This window comes from Cydia splendana, chromosome 10, assembly GCF_910591565.1.
Source record: "Cydia splendana chromosome 10, ilCydSple1.2, whole genome shotgun sequence".
NCBI classification, from domain to species: domain Eukaryota; kingdom Metazoa; phylum Arthropoda; class Insecta; order Lepidoptera; family Tortricidae; genus Cydia; species Cydia splendana.
The window spans coordinates 20,912,952-20,934,904 of NC_085969.1; the positions used below are offsets into that span (position 1 = coordinate 20,912,952).

The 21,953-nt window shown below is 46.8% G+C and overlaps 1 protein-coding gene and 1 long non-coding RNA gene across 2 annotated transcripts in view; both read right to left on the reverse strand.

Annotated features, from left to right (window-relative positions):
- LOC134794469 (uncharacterized) overlaps nt 1–21,953 on the reverse strand; it is a 585,842-nt gene that overhangs the window by 509,527 nt on the left and 54,362 nt on the right. The gene's annotated exons all lie outside the window — the stretch shown is intronic.
- LOC134794531 (tetratricopeptide repeat protein 7B) overlaps nt 1–21,953 on the reverse strand; it is a 34,016-nt gene that overhangs the window by 3,418 nt on the left and 8,645 nt on the right. Inside the window, exons 5-14 of the mRNA XM_063766343.1 lie at nt 20,483–20,593; nt 12,818–12,938; nt 12,507–12,704; nt 11,317–11,446; nt 8,736–8,857; nt 6,775–6,891; nt 6,092–6,241; nt 2,827–3,030; nt 1,152–1,302; nt 407–560 (exon numbers count right to left, since the gene is read on the reverse strand). Of these exons, the coding sequence (XP_063622413.1) occupies nt 407–560; nt 1,152–1,302; nt 2,827–3,030; nt 6,092–6,241; nt 6,775–6,891; nt 8,736–8,857; nt 11,317–11,446; nt 12,507–12,704; nt 12,818–12,938; nt 20,483–20,593 (1,458 nt within the window). The remainder of the gene's footprint in view (nt 1–406; nt 561–1,151; nt 1,303–2,826; nt 3,031–6,091; nt 6,242–6,774; nt 6,892–8,735; nt 8,858–11,316; nt 11,447–12,506; nt 12,705–12,817; nt 12,939–20,482; nt 20,594–21,953) is intronic.

Sequence of the window (21,953 nt, forward strand, 5' to 3'; positions counted from 1 at the left end):
TTCAGGCCAGTAACGCGTTTATGAATAACGCCATCAATCAGTATAGGACAGCCATTTTTTTTTTTTTCAAGTTATTCACTCCACTCGATAAGCGTCAGCGGAATCTGTTCTTACTAACGCTATAAACTAAGTATAATTAATAGGGTATTTTCCTACTGGTCAAATCAGTTACTTTTTTAGAACTGTCAAAACCATTTGCTAATATGGAATTTATATGAAACATTACATCGTGACGTCACGGTCAACTCACCTACTTTTTATATTTCTATCCGATTTATTAAATAGAACTTGTGTTTAAAAATAACCCCTATCTGTGTTTTTCTAATAATTATCTGGTGCTTTATTTCATGCATGGTGTAAAATAATTTATTTTAAATACAGTATAATACCCTATTATAAATCTTACCTGAGACACAAGTCAGCCAGGAGCAGCCACGCTTGCGCGCGGTGCGTGGCCAGAGGCGGTCGCGTTTTGGTCCGCGCCGCCGACACTGAGGACGCGCCCTCTGATAAGGCTCGCTCCACTCGATAAGCGCCAGCGGATTCTGCTCGTACAGACGCTGTTAAGAAATTTATTAGTAATGAAGCTTGTTAACAAAAAAATTAACCGTGGTAGATGATTCAGATTTTCGAATTGAATTAGGTATATTTAGAAAAAATATTTAGTTTTCGTGGCATTTATGACAGCTGGTCCAACATTTTTTTGTTCCTAGTTTTGTAACCTCTACAGTTATAGTTTTTAATTAACTTCAAGATTTCAAAGGACGAGGTATTCAGAGGAGTTTTTATTTATTTTAGGTTTCAATACAGTGTTTGCCACATCTTTATTTTACGGAATATTAATGCTATTTTATCCAGCGAATCACATGTTAAGACTCAGTTTTCATTATGTATCAAACTTAACAAACTCCTATTATGTAGTTAATTTGTATTTTTATCTCTTTCTATTAAACACTAATGTCAGGATAACGGATAATAGAGCCATACCAAGCTAAACGTCAAATTTCTATGAAATTATGACGTTTAAAATTACACTTGTGCACAGTCTGTGCTATTAAAATCGCTGCAGAATTAGCTTAGCCTGACTCTACTTATAGTACTTATCTCATTGAACGTTACTGCACGTTGTTTTAAATAACGACATAACTTACGCGCATGCGTGGTGCTATGCAAGTCCGTCTGCCCCGAGTCCGACAGAGCGTCCAACTCTGCGTATCCGTTCCGCTCCTCCGATTCCGCTTCCGCCTCCGCTTCCGCGCTGTTCAGCAGTGTGAGCAACTCCTTACCGGTTGCCAACGCTGCCTAAAAAAAGGAATTTTGTGAGATTACATGAATGAAATCGTATCAAATACCTGAGCTGGGACCACCATAAACGAGTTGTATTGTGTATATCGGGTGGAATAGAACGAAGGACTTTTACGCTAACTGGAAATTGTTTAGGTTACGTACTTTATTTTTCACTATTAATCACGTTAATATTACGAACCGTTTTTGAGATACGGTTTGTTAAATATTAGTGCGAAATACATAACATATAGGTTTATGTTTCGACTCCAGCAAGTAGATCATATTGAATGACATGACATTTGTCAATTTAAAATGTAAATAACTTTGTAGGGTTGTCACTGGTATAATAATATTTCATTTGAATGATTTTGTTTTATTTATAAGTCCAGCTTTACGATTATAAATATTATAATAATTCGATTGTAGATTACTTAGAGAACATCATCATCATTTTATTCAATAACAATATTACATTGTGTTTGAAATTTTAAATCTTGCCTAGATTGCCATGCATACAAAAATATGTTACAAAACAAGATCATAGCCATCAATTTAATAAATTGAACATGAGTTAATAAATTGAACATGAGTTAATAAATTGAACATGAGTTAATAAATTGAACATGAGTTAATACATTGAACATAATAAAGAATAATGACAACAAGTATAGAGTAAAATTAATAAAATTATCATTAAAAATCAATTACATGTCGGAATAAAAATAAAAATTAAGCAAGAAAAAAATGACAATGAGTAAAAAGTAAATAAAAAAATTATATAATGAAAATTTTTAAAGTTATTATTTTATACACTTGAAAGATATTAAAACAAAAAGGAGAGAAAAATTGATACAAAATAATTAACTAATCGAAGTAGGTACGTCAGCTCTCCTATCCTATCTCCAACTATCCTTTCAGCTCGGTCTCTAGAAATGTTCCACCCTGTATATTAGTTAAGGAGTCTGTACGTACCTCTCCACTCTCCCAGACTAGTTGCAGCGCGCACAGCGCCCACAGAGGCCACAGCGCGCCGGGGTAGCGCGCGCGCGCCAACCTTGCGGCGGCCAGCGCGCGCGCGCCGCGCGGCCCGGCCGCCGCGCACGACCACAGCGCCGTGGCCAGCCGCAACCCCCCGCCGCTCTCCGAGGAGTCTGTACGTACCTCTCCACTCTCCCAGACTAGTTGCAGCGCGCACAGCGCCCACAGAGGCCACAGCGCGCCGGGGTAGCGCGCGCGCGCCAACCTTGCGGCGGCCAGCGCGCGCGCGCCGCGCGGCCCGGCCGCCGCGCACGACCACAGCGCCGTGGCCAGCCGCAACCCCCCGCCGCTCTCCGAGGAGTCTGTACGTACCTCTCCACTCTCCCAGACTAGTTGCAGCGCGCACAGCGCCCACAGAGGCCACAGCGCGCCGGGGTAGCGCGCGCGCGCCAACCTTGCGGCGGCCAGCGCGCGCGCGCCGCGCGGCCCGGCCGCCGCGCACGACCACAGCGCCGTGGCCAGCCGCAACCCCCCGCCGCTCTCCGAGGAGTCTGTACGTACCTCTCCACTCTCCCAGACTAGTTGCAGCGCGCACAGCGCCCACAGAGGCCACAGCGCGCCGGGGTAGCGCGCGCGCGCCAACCTTGCGGCGGCCAGCGCGCGCGCGCCGCGCGGCCCGGCCGCCGCGCACGACCACAGCGCCGTGGCCAGCCGCAACCCCCCGCCGCTCTCCGAGTGCGCGGCCAGGCACGCGCGGGTCGCGTCCTTCAAACATTATATTGAGAGGGCGGAATTGCTCATCGCAAAAATCAAACGTCAATAAAGTTGGAACGTTGAATTTTATCGACTATCGAATAAACTTACTCACTTAGCGGTATAATGTTGAGTTGTTTTCGTTGTAAGTGAGACAAGGATACTTCTTTATCCGTTTGTTAATTGTTTTTCTTCTTGGATTAACCATTTTTTACTAACGTGAATTAGTTGCAAAAAGACTAATGGCAAAAATGACAGTTAACTGCCATGCAATTTACTTTTAATCTAATCAAAGAGGTCAAAATTAAATGGTCAACTGGCTAATCAAAGAGATGAATGTTATAGTCAGAAATGTAAAAGGTGACTGAACTTATCGATAGCTGAAAAAGTCGATAAAATTCAACGTTCCAACTCTATTCACGTCTGATTTTTGCCATGAGCAATCCCGCCCTCTGATTATATTATAGGACATTTTTTTACACAAGTTGACTAAGCCCCACGGCACAATAAATAATAGTACTAGGTACAGAAGACTCACTCTCTAACAAAACGCGTCTGTTACGATCGAGACAGGTATGGCCGCTAGGTGGCGACAGCGCCACGCGCGGCTTATGGCTGGCCACCAAAATTGATGTGGAACGGATGTGCTTGTAGCTACCTGTTGCAAAACGACGAAATCGCGGAGTGAGCCACGCCTACCCACGGTAAGGTCAAGAAGGCCCGTGTTCTAGGTACTCGGACGACGATATATATAATGTATAAATACTTAAATACGTAGAAAACAACCATGACTCGGAAACAAATATCTTAATCATCAATATCGTCATACAAATAAATGCCCTTATACCAGGATTCGAACCCGGGACCATCGGCTTCATAGGCAGGATCACTACCCACTAGACCAGACCGGTCGTCTAAATATAATAAAAAGTTAAACGATACAAGTTTTAGAGTGCCACCTCGTCCGTTCCTCGGCTTCACTAAAAGTCAACGGCGCGGAGTGTGTTCGTGATATCAAACCGAGTGAGGAATACCTTCGCTTGGGACTTTTCCTGATAAAAACGAGGGCTTGACAAAATGAAACATCGTTAAAATCCTACTATCAATAGTTTCAAACTCAAAAAGCAAATCTTTCTGTGTTGTAACTCACTGAGAAGATAAAACAAAAGAAATCAAATGCAAGTCGTGTATTGTTTCTTACTATATTTCGCACTCAACTATAATAAAAGAAGCTATCCATTGTATATCTCTCTCTCTCTCCTCAGCATTATTATTCCCATCTGATTGTGGGGTCTGCTTTTCTGGTCTTTTCTCTCCACTTCGCGCGATCGGACGTGTCGTCTACTGAAACGTCGCAGGCCCTCATGTCTCTTGCTATGGTGTCTGCCCATCTCATCTTCGGTCTTCCTCTTCCTCTGGAGCCGACAATGTTCAGATCCATAGCAACATTCCCGATGTAATCAGGAGGTCTTCTTTTTACGTGCCCAAACCATCTCAGTCGGCTCTCTTGTAGCTTATCGGCGATATCACGTACTCCGAGGCTACCGCGAACGTACTCGTTGCGTATCTTATCGAGCCTCGTTACCCCGCACATCCACCGGAGCATCTTCATTTCGGCGACTTGGACAGATCGGACATGGCTCTGCGTCATAGCCCATGTTTCACTCCCATAGGTCAGAACCGGTCTTATTATGCTCTTATAGACTAGGCCCTTAAGCTTCACGGGCATCCTCCGATCACAGGTAACGCCAGTGACTTCCCGCCACTTCAGCCAGGCAGCGGCGATCCGGTGCTGCAAGTTTCCCTCCAAATTTCCTGAGCTGTGCACCATGGTACCCAAATATCTGTATTCGTCACACCGAGTGACTTGCTGTCCATCGATAATGAGAGGGTCTTCAAGCGGGTTTGGTTCGTTACACACCATGTATTGGGATTTCGCGATGCTCAGCATCAGGCCGCCCGCCTTCAACTGACGTTTCCAGTCACCGAGAGCTACTTCTAACTCTTCTCGGGATGGTGTACAGATAGCTACATCGTCTGCGTAAATAAACGTCCATGGTGCTTTGGTTTGGGCATGTTCAGTGAGAGCATCCATCACCAGGCAGAAGAGGTATGGGCTTAGCACAGGACCTTGATGTACCCCTTCGGTAACTGCTATTGGCTTGGTTTGCCCCACTGTGGTTCGAATTACCGATTTTACGTTTCTGTACATGTCAGCTATTATGTCAATGTACCTCTCTGGGATATTTTTCTTCCGAAGACTCCACCAGATTGTCGGACGAGGAACACGATCAAATGCCTTTTCCATGTCTAGAAAAGCAATAAAAAGCGGTGTGTTTTTGGCCCTGTGTTCTTGTGCAACCAGGTTTATGGCAAACATAGGGTCGATAGTGGACAGCCCCGGGACGAAGCCATATTGGTTTTTAGATAAGGAGCTCTCTGTTCTTAACCGGGCGTCGATCACTCGTTCATATAGCTTCATCGTCAAGCTATCCATTGTATATAAAATACATAATTCTACATAATACATACGTCATAAAAATCACATGGGTTTTGATAACTAAAGATTTATAACATTATCCATAAACGCGCTACAAAACTCAATTCATTTACGTTAATGAATAACTTTGAATTATGCATTTGTAAAAAAAAGATACCTACAACATAAATTAACTAATGAAAGCTTGTAAAATTGTATGAAATAAGTAAGATTTTTTTTCTGTATAATTTCCAGACATAAAATCATTTCATAAAATTTCAAAGATAACACAACAAAAAAAAACCGGACAAGTGCGAGTCGGACTCGCCCACCGAGGGTTCCGTACTTTTTAGTATTTGTTGTTATAGCGGCAACAGAAATACATCATCGGTGAAAATTTCAACTGCCTAGCTATCACGGTTCATGAGATACAGCCTGGTGACAGACGGACGGACGGACGGACGAAAGGACGGACGGACGGACGGACGGACAGCGGAGTCTTAGTAATAGGGTCCCGTTTTTACCCTTTGGATACGGAACCCTAAAAATGGATCTGGTCACGTTGGCCTTAATAAAGATTCAAAATCCACTTACCATAGCATCATTTAGCCTTCCTTGTTGCATATACGCCACGGCTAAATGGTAGAACGCCAAATGGTCGTTGTCGTCCAAAGTTACCGATCGTAACAACAGTTTGAGGCATTTCTCGTTCGCTGCGTCCTTATCCACGCGAGAATTTGTTTTCTGAAAGTACAATATTGTTAATTACAAGCTTTAAAATACGTAACTTTTAAGAAAAATGGATGACGTGACAATCACAAAACATGGTTAAATATTATGGTCTTCATACGAACTTCACCAATTGTCATTAAATAATTGTACAGTTAAATAATGGGGTTTTACTATGATGAATCGTTCTTATTCGTGATTTTTTTATATTCTTAATCGATTTCATGTCATAAAATTACTAATATTGCTTCTATTAAAAAAATATTATTTAGTTAAAATAATCATACTTTATTTAAATTGCTGATTTCGTTAAATAAAAAATTGCCAAATATGTGACGACACGCGAGGGGGGAGGGCGTTTCCAAATGTGACCAGGTGTGACAAGGAGGGGGGGGAGGGGTCATAAAATCGTAAAATTCGTGACGTAATTAATGGATGACCTAACGCACATGCCAACAGAATTGTTGCAAGCTAGTTCAATCAAATACAGTTAAGTACAGGATGAGAGATGAGACAGGTAACCATTTAACCAATATCTATTTAATTACCTGTGCTAACATTTGATACCCGATGCCGCAGTAGAGACAGCATCTTGCCAACATGGGTCCGTTTCGCTCTTCCTCTATTGCTAGCGCTTGCTCCGCTAACTCTATCCCGTCTTCTATCTGGGGGTTGAAAAAATATACTTAAGACACTTAAGATAAAAAAAATAATATTTGGAATATCGCTCGCAGACGTATCTGCATGTTTAAAAATTGATAAAAAAATAGTTAAAATTGGTAATAAAATCTAAGTTAAACGTTGAAAAATCGTTGTAATTAAATTAAATCAAATTTTAAACGTACAATGATGACGAAAATCCGTTATCATCTACACATAACTTTAACTTTTAGGTAGAAATTTCAAGGAGTCAGTGAAAAGCTGCGACGCAATCAAACGCGTTGGCAAGTATTTATATTATAAGACATCTTTCATATGACGCAAATTATCAAGCGTTTCTATTTGGGTTATTCCGTGTGAGAGTCAGTGAGAGAGGCATATGTCGGCTTACCCATCCGCTCCTATAGCACGTGTCTGCTCCGAGCAGCCGTAAGGCTGCGTCTTGTGTGGCAAGAGGCGCTGCTCGCTTCATGACCGCGTGCGCTCGCACGCCCGCCGTCCATACTGTACTGTCTACGAGATAATGTTAGAAATAATAATAAAGTTGTCTTACCCATCCGCTCCTATAGCACGTGTCTGCTCCGAGCAGCCGTAAGGCTGCGTCTTGTGTGGCAAGAGGCGCTGCTCGCTTCATGACCGCGTGCGCTCGCACGCCCGCCGTCCATACTGTACTGTCTACGAGATAATGTTAGAAATAATAATAAAGTTGTCTTACCCATCCGCTCCTATAGCACGTGTCTGCTCCGAGCAGCCGTAGGGCTGCGTCTTGTGGGGCAAGAGGCGCTGCTCGCTTCATGACCGCGTGCGCTCGCACGCCCGCCGTCCATACTGTACTGTCTACGAGATAATGTTAGAAATAATAATAAAGTTGTCTTACCCATCCGCTCCTATAGCACGTGTCTGCTCCGAGCAGCCGTAGGGCTGCGTCTTGTGGGGCAAGAGGCGCTGCTCGCTTCATGACCGCGTGCGCTCGCACGCCCGCCGTCCATACTGTACTGTCTACGAGATAATGTTAGAAATAATAATAAAGTTGTCTTACCCATCCGCTCCTATAGCACGTGTCTGCTCCGAGCAGCCGTAGGGCTGCGTCTTGTGGGGCAAGAGGCGCTGCTCGCTTCATGACCGCGTGCGCTCGCACGCCCGCCGTCCATACTGTACTGTCTACGAGATAATGTTAGAAATAATAATAAAGTTGTCTTACCCATCCGCTCCTATAGCACGTGTCTGCTCCGAGCAGCCGTAGGGCTGCGTCTTGTGGGGCAAGAGGCGCTGCTCGCATCATGACCGCGTGCGCTCGCACGCCCGCCGTCCATACTGTACTGTCTACGAGATAATGTTAGAAATAATAATAAAGTTGTCTTACCCATCCGCTCCTATAGCACGTGTCTGCTCCGAGCAGCCGTAAGGCTGCGTCTTGTGTGGCAAGAGGCGCTGCTCGCTTCATGACCGCGTGCGCTCGCACGCCCGCCGTCCATACTGTACTGTCTACGAGATAATGTTAGAAATAATCATAAAGTTGTCTTACCCATCCGCTCCTATAGCACGTGTCTGCTCCGAGCAGCCGTAGGGCTGCGTCTTGTGGGGCAAGAGGCGCTGCTCGCTTCATGACCGCGTGCGCTCGCACGCCCGCCGTCCATACTGTACTGTCTACGAGATAATGTTAGAAATAATAATAAAGTTGTCTTACCCATCCGCTCCTATAGCACGTGTCTGCTCCGAGCAGCCGTAGGGCTGCGTCTTGTGGGGCAAGAGGCGCTGCTCGCTTCATGACCGCGTGCGCTCGCACGCCCGCCGTCCATACTGTACTGTCTACGAGATAATGTTAGAAATAATAATAAAGTTGTCTTACCCATCCGCTCCTATAGCACGTGTCTGCTCCGAGCAGTCGTAGGGCTGCGTCTTGTGGGGCGAGAGGCGCTGCTCGCTTCATGACCGCGTGCGCTCGCACGCCGGCCGTCCATGCTGTGCTGCCTAAAAATAATAAATAAATTTTCTCAAAAATGGACGGCAAAGTCGACTTTGCCGTTTAAAAAATTGGTCGCGAAGCGCGGAGTTTATGGTCAGTCGAAAATTAAAAAGTTAAAAACATTGCAGTCTCGATTTTGGGACTGCAATGTTGCATACAAATTCCATTATTTGTCGTGTTCCAAACTTTTTAAAAGTTAAAATGGCCATATCAAATGAAGGCACAGGCCCATTAAACAGCCAAACAGATGATTAGTACTTATAATTATAATGTTGGTACCGCGACTATTTAGCTGTCTCAAATAGGTTGGCGTATTTTCGGCAGAAAAATACACTTTTATTTTTTAATTAAAAAAATAAAAGGCGGCAAAGCTAATTATTTCAATTGATTCTACTTTTTTCTGTGAAAATATATACGTGAGAACGTTGCTTCTGTGAAATATTTCTATTATATTTATATTTCTTGCACCATTTTTGAGAAAAGCACTATATATGACTCGGCTGGAAGGCTACTTGCTGGCTTCGGATTGATTTAAACGGACTCCCAAGGTCGTCCGTTTAATACGAATCCTCAGCCTGCAAATAGCTACTTCCGAGCCTCGACAATAATGTACTATTACTTATCTCGATCAGACCATAACTAGGTTCTAAAGGCGTCCGCTAGCTGGCACGGTTACACGGAGCGGGTGAGCGTGTTAACAAAAAATAGTTAAGTTAGACCAAGATAAGTCTGCAACGATTTTGATAGCACACGCAGTGCAAGTGTTATTTACACGTCATAATTTCATAGAAGTTTGACGGTTAAAATAATACTTGCACTGCGTGGGCTATCAAAATCGTTGCAGACTTTTCTTGGTCTAATTCTATGAGCGTAGCTAATTGGCGCGGACGCATGCGACGGATCTAAGGGTGGTACTGGTATTCCATCTGTCCAATTTCTTTGTCCAATGTTGTATTTTGTCACATTTTGCTTAATGAAAATGTGAGACGCAATGACATTGGACTAACATATTGAACAGATGGAATACCACTTTTATCTACAATACTTTTAATAGCGATAAAGTTTAAAAATTGTCTGTTAACAGTATTGTGGAGCATAAATAGGCAAGGGTCAATCATAAATTCAGTTTTCGGATATTTTTCAAATGGCGGAGCCATGAGGATTCACGAGGTCTACAGCTCACAGAGCCACTGTTTATATGTATTGTGTTATGGAATGTAATGGATTGAAAATTGATTTAAAAATATTTGGTAATGAAATATGTATTGAAATTTAAATTGACTTTATTGTGTATTTGTTGTATAAGAGATTGTAATATATTGAATTTTTAATTTAAAGTATTTAGTTAAGTAGTAATAAGAATTATTTAATTTAAGGCACTATTGTATTAGGGTTACCTGTAAGGATAGCTGCTGTATTTAATAATAAATAAAAAAAAAGATAAATAAAATCTTTTTCACTCACCTGGAGCTAACTGAACGGGCGGCGCTGCCACCGTTGCGCGTTCAGATATGTGCCATACCGAAGGAAAATTTCATTGCTCCCTCCAGGGACTGTAGTATGCAAGATCCCGGGCTCGGATCCCGATCATTAACCTTATGGCAGTATTGTCTGGCGTGTAGAGCGTTCGGTAATAGGGTAAGGGTAGGGTATTCTAAAGTAAGTATAGCACTCACCTGGAGAAATGTGTTGTGGTGCGTGACACAACTGGACGGGCGGCGTGGGCGACGCGGCCGCAGTCGCCAGGGCTCGCTGTCTCCATAGATGCGCGCCGCCGAACGAAAACTTCATCGCTCGCTCCAGGGACTGTAGTATGCAAGATCCCGGGCTCGGATCCCGATCGCTAACCTTATGGCAGTTGACTGGCGTGTAGAGCGTTCGGTACTAGGGTAAGGATAGGGTATGGGTAGGGTAGGGTACTCTAAAGTAACTATTAGCACTCACCTGGAGAAATGTGTTGTGGTGCGTGACACAGCTGGACGGGCGGCGTGGGCGACGCGGCTGCCGTCGCCAGAGCCCGCTGTCTCCACACATGCGCGCTGCCGAACGAAAACTTCATCGCTCGCTCCAGGGACTGTAGTATGCAAGATCCCGGGCTCGGATCCCGATCGCTAACCTTATGGCAGTTGTCTGGCGTGTAGAGCGTTCGGTACTAGGGTAAGGATAGGGTAGGGTATGGGTAGGGTACTCTAAAGTAACTATAGCACTCACCTGGAGAAATGTGTTGTGGTGCGTGACACAGCTGGACGGGCGGCGTGGGCGACGCGGCCGCCGTCGCCAGGGCTCGCTGTCTCCATAGATGCGCGCCGTTGAACGAAAACTTCATCGCCCGCTCCAGGGACTTTAGTATGCAAGATCCCGGGCTCGGATCCCGATCGCTAACCTTATGGCAGTGTTGTCTGGCGTGTAGAGCGTTCGGTACTAGGGTAAGGGTAGGGTATTCTAAAGTAAGTATAGCACTCACCTGGAGAAATGTGTTGTGGTGCGTGACACAGCTGGACGGGCGGCGTGGGCGACGCGGCCGCCGTCGCCAACGCCCGCTGTCTCCACACATGCGCGCTGCCGAACGAAAACTTCATCGCTCGCTCCAGGGACTGCGCAATACAAAATAAACACATTAAGTATAGTCGTATCATCGAGAGCGTGGAATTGCATATGTAGTAGTATTGTTTGTTTACAGGCATTCTATATTTGAATTTTCTATTTTCTTGTACTATCAGCATACAACCACTACAAATGCAATTCCATCTTCTCGATAATTCAACTATACGTACAGATGTAGTGCATAATTATTTTCCATCGTATTTTCACGGAAACGTAAGAACGTGTCTTGCTGTTTCAGTCAGCGTCGGTACAAAAAGTACTGAGGTTGGCTAAGTAGCATGACAAATACGAACGTTTCCGAGAAAATACGATGGAAAACAATTATGCACTATATTATTATTTACTGAAACAGTAGATGTTAACAACACTAGCTGGGTTTTCTTCTCTCGGTATCAAAGATCTCATAGCGAGTGCAAATTAGCTTGATGTTGACATTTCTCAAAGCCTAGGTATACCGAGGTATTAAACATTATTATAAAACTAGACACAACTGCCCCCATCTCGTTATATGTAGTAAAGCTGTTCGGAACTGTCAGCTTTTGCGTTTAACTGACAGGCTCTGATATCGTCCGGCGAACTGGTAATCTGTGGGCCCCTTAAGGCATGTTGCCTCACGGCTTCAAACTCTGGTTGAAACTTAACTATAATATTTACCTCTAAAACTAGACACAACTGCCCCCATCTCGTCACAGCAAGTGCCAATAGATCTGCAACAGCCACAGCGTTGGCTAAGGCATGTTGGCTTGCGGCTTCAAACTCTGGTTGAAACTTTACTATAATAATTACCTCTAAAACTAGACACAACTGCCCCCATCTCGTATCAGCAAGTGCCAACAGATCTGCAACAGCCACAGGTTTGGCTAAGGCATGTTGGCTTGCGGCTTCAAACTCTGGTTGAAACTTTATTGTAATAATTACCTCTAAAACTAGACACAACTGCCCCCATCTCGTGACGGCAAGTGCCAACAGATCAGCGACAGCCACAGCGTTGGCTAAGGCGTGTTGCCTCGCGGCTTCAAACTCTGGTTGAAACTTTACTATAATAATTACCTCTAAAACTAGACACAACTGCCCCCATCTCGTCACAGCAAGTGCCAGTAGATCAGCAACAGCCACAGCGTTGGCTAAGGCGTGTTGCCTCGCGGCTTCAAACTCTGCACTCTGTGATAACACTGCGTCGCGGACCGCCATCGCCTCGCCTACTAGGAGGAGGAGGATTATCTCCTCGTACTCGTTTCGGGGGACGAACTGGAACAAAACAGTCATTTTTTATGTATATTTTTGTAAACATCTGTTATAGTCTTTCGATTTGTAGCTGGCCCCGAACGGCTAATCATTTGTTTATATTGTTAAGTAAAAACCTGATTAATGGAGGCGTATCTCCTGGGCTTCCACGGGCCGTCGCTGGCGTAGTCCTCCCGCCGCCGCAGCGTGCCCCCCGCGCCGCCCGCGCCGCTCGGCGCCGGCGCAGGCTCGGGCGCGCTGTACTCCTGCAAACGATTCACGTTTCACATTTTTTTTGGCGTTTATATAATAGTACATTATTGTCGAGGCTCGGAAGTAGCTACTTGCAGGCTGAGGATTCGTTTTAAACGGACGACCTTGGGAGTCCGTTTAATTGAATCCGAAGCCAGCAAGTAGCCTTCCAGCCGAGTCATATATAGTGCTTTTCTCAAAAATGGTGCAAGAAATATAAATATCATAGAAATATTTTACAAAAGCAACGTTCTTACGTATATATTTTCACAGAAAAAAGTAGAAACAATTGAAAAAATTAGCTTTGCCGCCTTTTTATTTTTTTAATAAAAAAATAGAAGTGTATTTTTCTGCCTAAAATACGTCAACCTACTTGAGACAGCTAAATAGTCGCGGTACTAATCATGTTTGGCTGTTTAATGGGCCTGTGCCTTCATTTGATATGGCCATTTCAACTTTTAAAAAGTTTGGAACTCGACAAATAATGGAATTTGTATGCAACATTGCAGTCCCAAAATCGAGACTGCAATGTTTTTAACTTTTTAATTTTTGACTGACCATAAACTACGCGCTTCGCGACCTATTTTTTAAACGGCAAAGTCGACTTTGCCGTCCATTTTTGAGAAAATAGTTATTTATAACACTTAAAACCAGCGGTCGGCAAGAAGCGGCCCGCGGCAAGCGGCCTCTCACTTGCGGCCCGCGGGCCCCACTGGCTATTTTGTATGTAATATTGTCAAACAACAATGTCTGATAAAGTCACACATTAACAAAAGTGCGGCCCGCGTCAACTTCCTTAACTACTATGTGGCCCTAGGCTGCTAAAAGGTTGCCGACGGCTGCTTTAAACTATCGCGTTTTGTACACATTTAATTACACAAACGGGTCTACCGCGATATAATTTCATTGTTTTACCTTAAATTCCGACGTTTCAGCTAAGTTGTGAGTTGTGGTCACGGAAAGACATATTTCCGTGACCACAGCTGGTGCAACTTAGCTGAAACGTCGGAATTTAAGGTAAAAGAGCCGGTCGGCCCGTTTGTGTAATTAAATATAAATAGTTATTTGTTTTACAAGGGGGCAAAAATCTCTACAGATGTCATTTTATTTCGACGTAAACAATTGGACAAGAAGGAGACAGTAAAATTTATAAAAATAATAATATAAAAATTTTACCTTCCAATAAAATTGTTATTATGTTTCCTTCTACGTCAGAGGTCTCCATTGTTTCCATTGAGAGAGTAACGTCTCCGGTGTCCGATAGATGCCGCTAGCGTCTATGTAGTCGCTCCGCCCCACGCCGTGACGTAGTTCCGCTTCCCCTTCCTGCGAACTGTTACTCGCTTTCCGCGACTCGCCGCCATGACACATTGTTGAGGAGAAGTACCGTCGGCATAAAAGTAGCCTAGTAGCCTGCCAGGAAGGCATTACTCAGACCTCTGACGTAGAAGGAAACATAATAACAATTTTATTGGAAGGTAAAATTTTTATATTATGTGTTCCGTACTCTACGTCAGAGGTCTCCATTGAGACCTGTTTATTATCTCCTGGTGGCGAGTCAGCGGGCGCGCAAGCGTTAGGGCTACACCTACTGTCATAGAACTCAGAGAAAGAATAAATATATATACGCCTTATTGCAACCCATGAAATCACAGTGACTCGTTATAATGATGCATTACAGGAAATTGAGAATTTAAATTGTAATCCCAGGTTCGAATCTGACGTTAAACTGGTTTAAGAGATTTCTCATTCGAAATCGCATCCGATCCGCAGAATTTCGGCGATAGAATCGTCTGAAAAAGTCATGTTTCCAATTAACTTAAGCTAATTGGATAGTTTTCCAGCCAATTTAGTGAATAAGTACATCGTGGATCGAAAGCAATCGTAGGCGAGGCCGGCTTGGATGAGACTGTGGCTGGAAGAAATAGGCGCAGTGTCCCCTAACATTTTGTGTAATTCTCACAAGTTAACGTACCCAGACTACCTACTTACTGGGTCTATACTTTATTCCGGAGTCTCTAAGAGTCCAGTCGGTAAGACACGTTATCTGGTTTAGAGCCGAATTTCGGACACAAAATAATAGCGCGAAAGTTATCTATGCAATTGCCCGGGCTACAGAGTAGTAGAGTAAGGTCATTGACCCTGCGGCCTGATGCTAACAGTAAAAGAGCGGCAGCTCTTCTATATAGGTACGTTGTAGGGCTATTCAAGTTAGGGCAAGTAATTTTAATTAGATTTCTCGCGTCCCAAGCTGGTGGTTTGGGAGGCGCTGGTCTCGCTATTAATGGCGTTGGAAGAAGGCATAGTGTCCGATAGGCTTATGAACAAGTGTCGTTCTGAAAGCTAACATGGACAGTAGAAATAGGTGCCTGAGATAGCTCGTTACTTCACTGGATATTAGAGGTACCTGGCAATCAATCTTATTTTTGATGCACCATGAAGACCATTTCTACATTGTGGGTGTACAGGCGGCCTAGAGAAGGCGACGATCTAAGGAGTGCTCCCGGTACTGGTTTTCTATACAAACACAGTACCAGAACCGGGAATACCCGGTTCTCGCCATACAGACTCAGTACCGGGAGCATCCCCCGGACGATCACTTGAGTTTCTTTCTGTCTCTTTATCACTCTTCCATATTAGTGAGACACTGACAGTTGCGTCTCGTTCGCTACGTAGCGTTAGCCCTTGGCATGTTGCATGCATGCGCCAGTCACGCCAGTAAGTACATCAAGCGGACGTCACTCCTGATCCCGCTAGCCCGGTGTTGGAGCGTCCTATCTGACAGGAGCTACGCCTCGATTCTTAAGGTCGTTGACTCGTTAGAAAGGGCGGTCTGACGTTGTGTTCACTAGGACCGCCAGTAAATTGCAAGCTTACCACAGCTGCGTGAAGGCTCTCCTCATCACGCCGTCACAGTAAACAGACTAGGCTGGGAGGTGGAGACATCCATGCCAAGTCGTATCACCGGCAGCTGCCAAACGCGTCGTGGTAGCAGTTCAAAGAGTCGGTTAAGAAATACCGTGGCACAGTGCGAGGGCTCTCGAAGGCGGAGGCCGGCCAACAGGGCGCCTATCAGGCGAAGATAGTCTCGGCGGCTTCTGGGCGCAGCGGCCCCTCGGGCGCGCAGTGACTTCTTGATAAACCGTCGCCCTCGGGAGTTGTACCGACCTGGTAAGTAGCAAGGAACCAGCGCGACCTGTAGACGGTCTGCTGGCATCAGCAGTTTTTGCGACAGCCGTAGTAACGGAAAGGATGTAGTGTCGCCGTCGTTTTATGTATACTGTAACGGTCCGGTTGTATGTTTGTAGGACACTTCTGTCGTCAGCGCTGCAGATGCGGCCCGTTAACGATTACTCTCCACTGAAAGGGCCTTACCTCGTACATTGTCTACCATTATTGGAGATTGTAACGGACTGCAGGCATAAGATGAGGAGGGAAGTGGCACGAGGTTTTCGGCAGCTGTCAGAAGTGTTGCTGGGGACTGCGAAGGTGTCACCTTCATCCATGAACTAAAGTTTGCGAATTTAAGACTAAACAGGAGGCATTGAGTCTCATTTCTGCGAGGAACTCGGCAGCAAGGCAGGCCTGTATGTCACGAAAAAGAAAACTTTCAATCGGGGTGCTGTGCCGCGTGTCCCACGTGATGTCTAGGAGCGTGATGGTCTAATTCACTTTATCCGAAGAAACGCCTATATTGAGCTAGTATAGGGGTATGGTAGCATGCTTTTAAAGAAATCGAACTGATGAAATCAAGTCTAAAATCGATTTTGGCGCTTTGCGTAACAGAACTGTTTCGATAAAGTCGAAGACAGACAGATGGAAACTGCTGGAGTCCCCCTGGCCCCTTTCTCTTAGCACCGGAAACTCAAGCTTGTTCAGGCGCAGCGGGTTTATTTGTCCCATTTTGTTTATTAGGGGCTTGGCGAACGAGTTCGTCTTTGTAAGACGGAACTTAAGCTGGAGAGAGCGGGCAGCAGAGAGATAATTATGTGAGTTCTGCAGACCTTTTCGATGCCTTCAACCTCGGTTGTGAGCGGTCGCACAGGATCGTGTCGCAAAGCTGCTCTCCGGTTGGATCGCTCGCTGGCCTCGAGACGTTGTAGGACCCTCGAAGCGGCACGGCTCCTCGTCGATCAGCACCTTTATGAAGCTCAGGGACGCGACGTATTTTCCTTGGGTATCGACAATCTTACCGCTTTCAACTCCGGGCAGTCGAGCCACGCTAGGACGAGGCTCCTAACGACCTTGCCTGCCGTCGCCATCCTTAACCGAAACCAAGAGTTTAGCGGTCTGTTCGTGCTGTGGCACCATAACTATATGCGCCTGCGTACCTCAATGGGACCATGTGGACAGGACAAAACTGATACCGTGGCGCCCAGCGTCTGCTTGGTGGGCAGGGCATCGGGGACGGGTAAGTTCGCGGTGGTATTCTTGCGAACAGAACATGGGCGCCATTGCAAGGGACGACATCGTCGTAGTTGTAGGTGGACAGCATCGGCGTGATTGTCGGCGCCATCATGGCAACCGCCGCCGCTCGGGAGGCGCCGGTGCGTAAGGTGAGAGGCGCCATGCGTGGGGCGGGCGGCGCTATCATGGCGGCCGCCACTGGCTCAGGAGGCGCTGTCGCGTGAGGCGGGTGGCACCATCGTGGCGGCCGCCGCCGCCGGCTCGGGTGGCGCCGGTGCGTGAGGCGAGAGGCGCCATCGTGGCGGCCAGCTCAGGAGGCACCAGTGCGTGAGGCGGCCGCCGCCAGGCTCGGGAGGCGCTGTTGTGTGAGGCGAGAGGCGCCATAGTGGCGGCCAGCTCGAGAGGCGCCGGTGCGTGAGGCAGGCGGCTTCATCGTGTCGGGCGGCGCCAAAGTGTTGGTCGTCACCACCGGCTCGGAAGGCGCCGGTGCGTGAAGCGAGAGGCGCCATCGTAGCGGCCAGCTCGGGAGGCACCGGTACGTAAGGCGGCCGCCGCCAGGCTCAGGTGGCGTTAGTGCGTGAGGCGCCATAGTAGCAGCTAGCTCGAAGCCGTGAGGCGGGCGACGCCATCGTGGCGGCCGCTGCCGCCGGCTCGGGAGGCGCTGATACGTGAGGCGAGAGGCGCCATCGTGGCGGCCAGCTCGACAGGCGCCGGTGCACATGACGGACGTTACCTGCACGGGAGGCGCCGATGCGTGTGGCGGGCAGCGCCATCGTAGCGCTGTAGGCTGGCTCGTAGTTGCACGCATCATCACGGCGACACTTTGCCCTCGGCGGCTCCATCGTGGTGGCCTCCACCGGCGCGTAGGTCACCAGCGACGTCATGACGGACGGCAGCCGACGGGCGAACGGCACCGCCGCTGTACTCGTAATGTTTCCACTGCTTCCACGTAACTTACCTTCCTTCCACATCGAGCAGTCGGGAGTCGCCGGAGCGGTCCGCTTTCACCTTGACGCCAGGACGGGATCGAGAGGTCCGTGATCCACTCGCGCCGCGACCGCAGCAACAGGAGTGGGCGTGTGACGTGTCTCGGAGTCCCGCGGACTGGGAGCGCCCGCACCGCGACACCACTCCGCAGCGTCGCGGCGTCTCGGAGTCACCTCGGACGACAGCAGAAGAAAGTCGACGGCGCCGGCGCGGCGCGCGACACGGCGGGGGCGGGGGTGCCACGGGCGGGGGCTCCCTGTCGCGTCGCTTCTGAACGCCAAATAAAACTAGAATATCATTAAACTGGCTCACCGGATGGTTCGAGACAATCCAAACCTCCTTATCAGTCCTATAGAAGCGCGGCACCCAGCAGCAGCGCGCGCAGGCTGTCCGCCTCCGCGCCGCCCGGGCGCCGCGCCCGCCGCCGCAGGCACGATGACCGCACGTTCCCTCTCCGAACGCGGAGCGACTTACGTTACCACTTGTTGATAAAAAACTACTGACGCACTTCCTACTTCGATCTCGAAAATGCGCGACCCGCCTGAGAACCGTGCCTGTCAAAGTAGGCATTTACGATGCGCAACTAACAACACGAGGTACTCCCAGGCTTGTTAACGGTAACGATTTTAGCAGCATGGTATGTAAAAAATAATTTAGCAAGAAAAATAAAAATAAAAAGTGGGTAGAATCGAAAAGCACTTTCGATCGCGGGATCGCCCAAAAGACTAATAATAGCGATCTCTGCTATATTTCACTATTTAATGGAACAAGCTTTAGTTCGGAAGTTTTAAAGCACCATGCTGCAAAAATGTACGCAAAAAAAATTTGCGGACCATCGGACAAGACGGTCGACGAAACAATGTGTCATGGCGGCGAGTCGCGGAAAGCGAGTAACAGTTCGCAGGAAGGGGAAGCGGAACTACGTCACGGCGTGGGGCGGAGCGACTACATAGACGCTAGCGGCATCTATCGGACACCGGAGACGTTACTCTCTCAATGGAAACAATGGAGACCTCTGACGTAGAGTACGGAACACATAATATGTATATCTTGTTGTTGTTTAACCGCTCGTGCTAATATTGATACCCGAGCAAACGTATGATTCCAAAATTGAACTATGAACGTAGCAAGTGATTCGAGAAATGGAATCTTGAGCGTTGCCAGGGTTTCAAAGCACGAGTGTTAAACAAATTTTGCCACCGATTGAGACACAAAGTTTTTCACCACACCAACCCAAAGAAAATATTAAATTTAAGATATCAAACAAAATCAAATCCAAATGGACGTCATTAAATGTTTATCATTCAAAATCATCATTTAGAAGTCAATTCTGCCAGCTAACATAAGGAAACAACTCAAAATTTACATCTGATTACTTTGCCCCACATGTGGATAAAATGCAACTTTCTCATCAGTTTTTGAACAATCAAGAGAGCCTTTACCAGCTGGTGTGGTGAAAATTCTCTCACCTGTAAAGCGCTGGTGGCCTAGCGGTAAGAGCGTGCCACTTGCAATCCGGAGGTCGCGGGTTCAAACCCCGCCTCGTACCTGAGTTTTTCGGAACTTATGTACGAAGTATCATTTGATATTTACCAGTCGCTTGAAGGGAAACATCGTGAGGAAACCGGACTAATCCCAATAAGGTCTAGTTTCCCCTCTGGGTTGGAAGGTCAGATGGCAGTCGCTTTCGTAAAAACTAGTGCCTACGTCAATTCTTGGGATTAGTTGTCAAGCGGCCCCCGGGCTCCCATGAGCCGTGGCAAAATGCCGGGACAACGCGAGGAAGAAGAATTAGCCTCACCTGTTCAGCCAAACCCCGCATAAGTAGCTCAGCGAGCTGCCTGGCGAGCGCTAGCCGCAGCGCCTGCGTCGATGCCGCTTCCACCGCCGTTAGCATCACTCGATACCTGCCAACCCTCACCTGTCCAGCCAAGCCTCGCATGAGTAGCTCGGCGAGCTGCCTGGCGAGCGCTAGCCGCAGCGCCTGCGTCGATGCCGCTTCCACCGCCGTTAGCATCACTCGATACCTGCCAACCCTCACCTGTCCAGCCAAGCCTCGCATGAGTAGCTCGGCGAGCTGCCTGGCGAGCGCTAGCCGCAGCGCCTGCGTCGATGCCGCTTCCACCGCCGTTAGCATCACTCGATACCTGCCAAACCTCACCTGTCCAGCCAAGCCTCGCATGAGTAGCTCGGCGAGCTGCCTGGCGAGCGCTAGCCGCAGCGCCTGCGTCGATGCCGCTTCCACCGCCGTTAGCATCACTCGATACCTGCCAACCCTCACCTGTCCAGCCAAGCCTCGCATGAGTAGCTCGGCGAGCTGCCTGGCGAGCGCTAGCCGCAGCGCCTGCGTCGATGCCGCTTCCACCGCCGTTAGCATCACTCGATACCTGCCAACGGATAGTTGACTTTATTACGTATTGCATAAAACTCATTTTGAGAATAAGACACGGTTTTCAAATTTCAAGTTGTAATGTGTTGAAAAGATGTGTCCCGCCGAGTTTGTTGCCGGTCCCATATTGAGATACCCTCCTCCAATTGAGGGGGGACTTAAATCTTCTCGAGGCCGAGGTGTAGGGTTGGAGCCGGTGTAGCTTTATTTGACGTTCATAAGCGCATTGTAATATGCCTACTTGAATAATAAACTATCTTTATCAAGTTGTTAACTGACCCCTTCCAAATCCAATTGTTGATTTAAAATACAAAGTCATTATTGGCAAATTTAGATTGCTGAGATAAAGGGTTAAAATTTTTAAAATACAATCATGAAAATAGTTTTAACATTTCTGACGATCGGTTTATGAGTATAGTAGACGTCGAAGCTGATCCAATCGTCTGCTATATGTCGCTGTATCGGCTGAAGCGATCCCTACACCTTTGGAAAACCGATATTTGGATAGATAATGATTAAATATCTGGGAAAACATAAAAACTCAAATATGCGCGTTTTCCCAGAGATAAGAGCTAGCTAGATCGATTTATCGCCCCCGAAAACTTCCATATAGCATCATCATCATCAGTCGTTCCCTCAAAGCTGAGGATCGTGCTGATGCTGATGATCGTGTTGCTGACCAGTCTCTTCCATAGGCTTCTGTCACCCGCCATATGCACGGCTTCCTGCAGATGTAGATGCAACGGTGTAGTAACTTGTGCGCTCCATCTAGCGGGTGGTCTGCCGCGAGGCCTCTGGCCCTCAACTTTGCCCCTCATGGTCGTCATTTCTAGGCTATCAGGATAACGTCGTGAGAGGTGGCCAAAATATGCAAGGATGCGGTCTTGACATATGGTCGACAGCCGGCGGTTTATGCGTAGCTCTTCTAGTTTTTTTTTTCCATATAGCAAATTTCATCGAAATCGTTAGAGCCGTTTCCGAGATCCCCGAAATATATATATTACAACAATTGCTCGTTTAAAGGTATTAGATATTAGATTAACCAAGTGCGCCCTCGTTTAGCGCCATAAAACTTTAAAAAGTTGTAATTTAAAAATGGATCAGAATAAAAAAAGGTATGGGGGTGATTTGTCGATAGAATTCATTGAACGCAGTTAACGGCTCCATCATACCTGTCCAAACATTGTATATCTGATTACAGATGTAGTGCAGTCGACGTCAAAGATATGTTTACACTT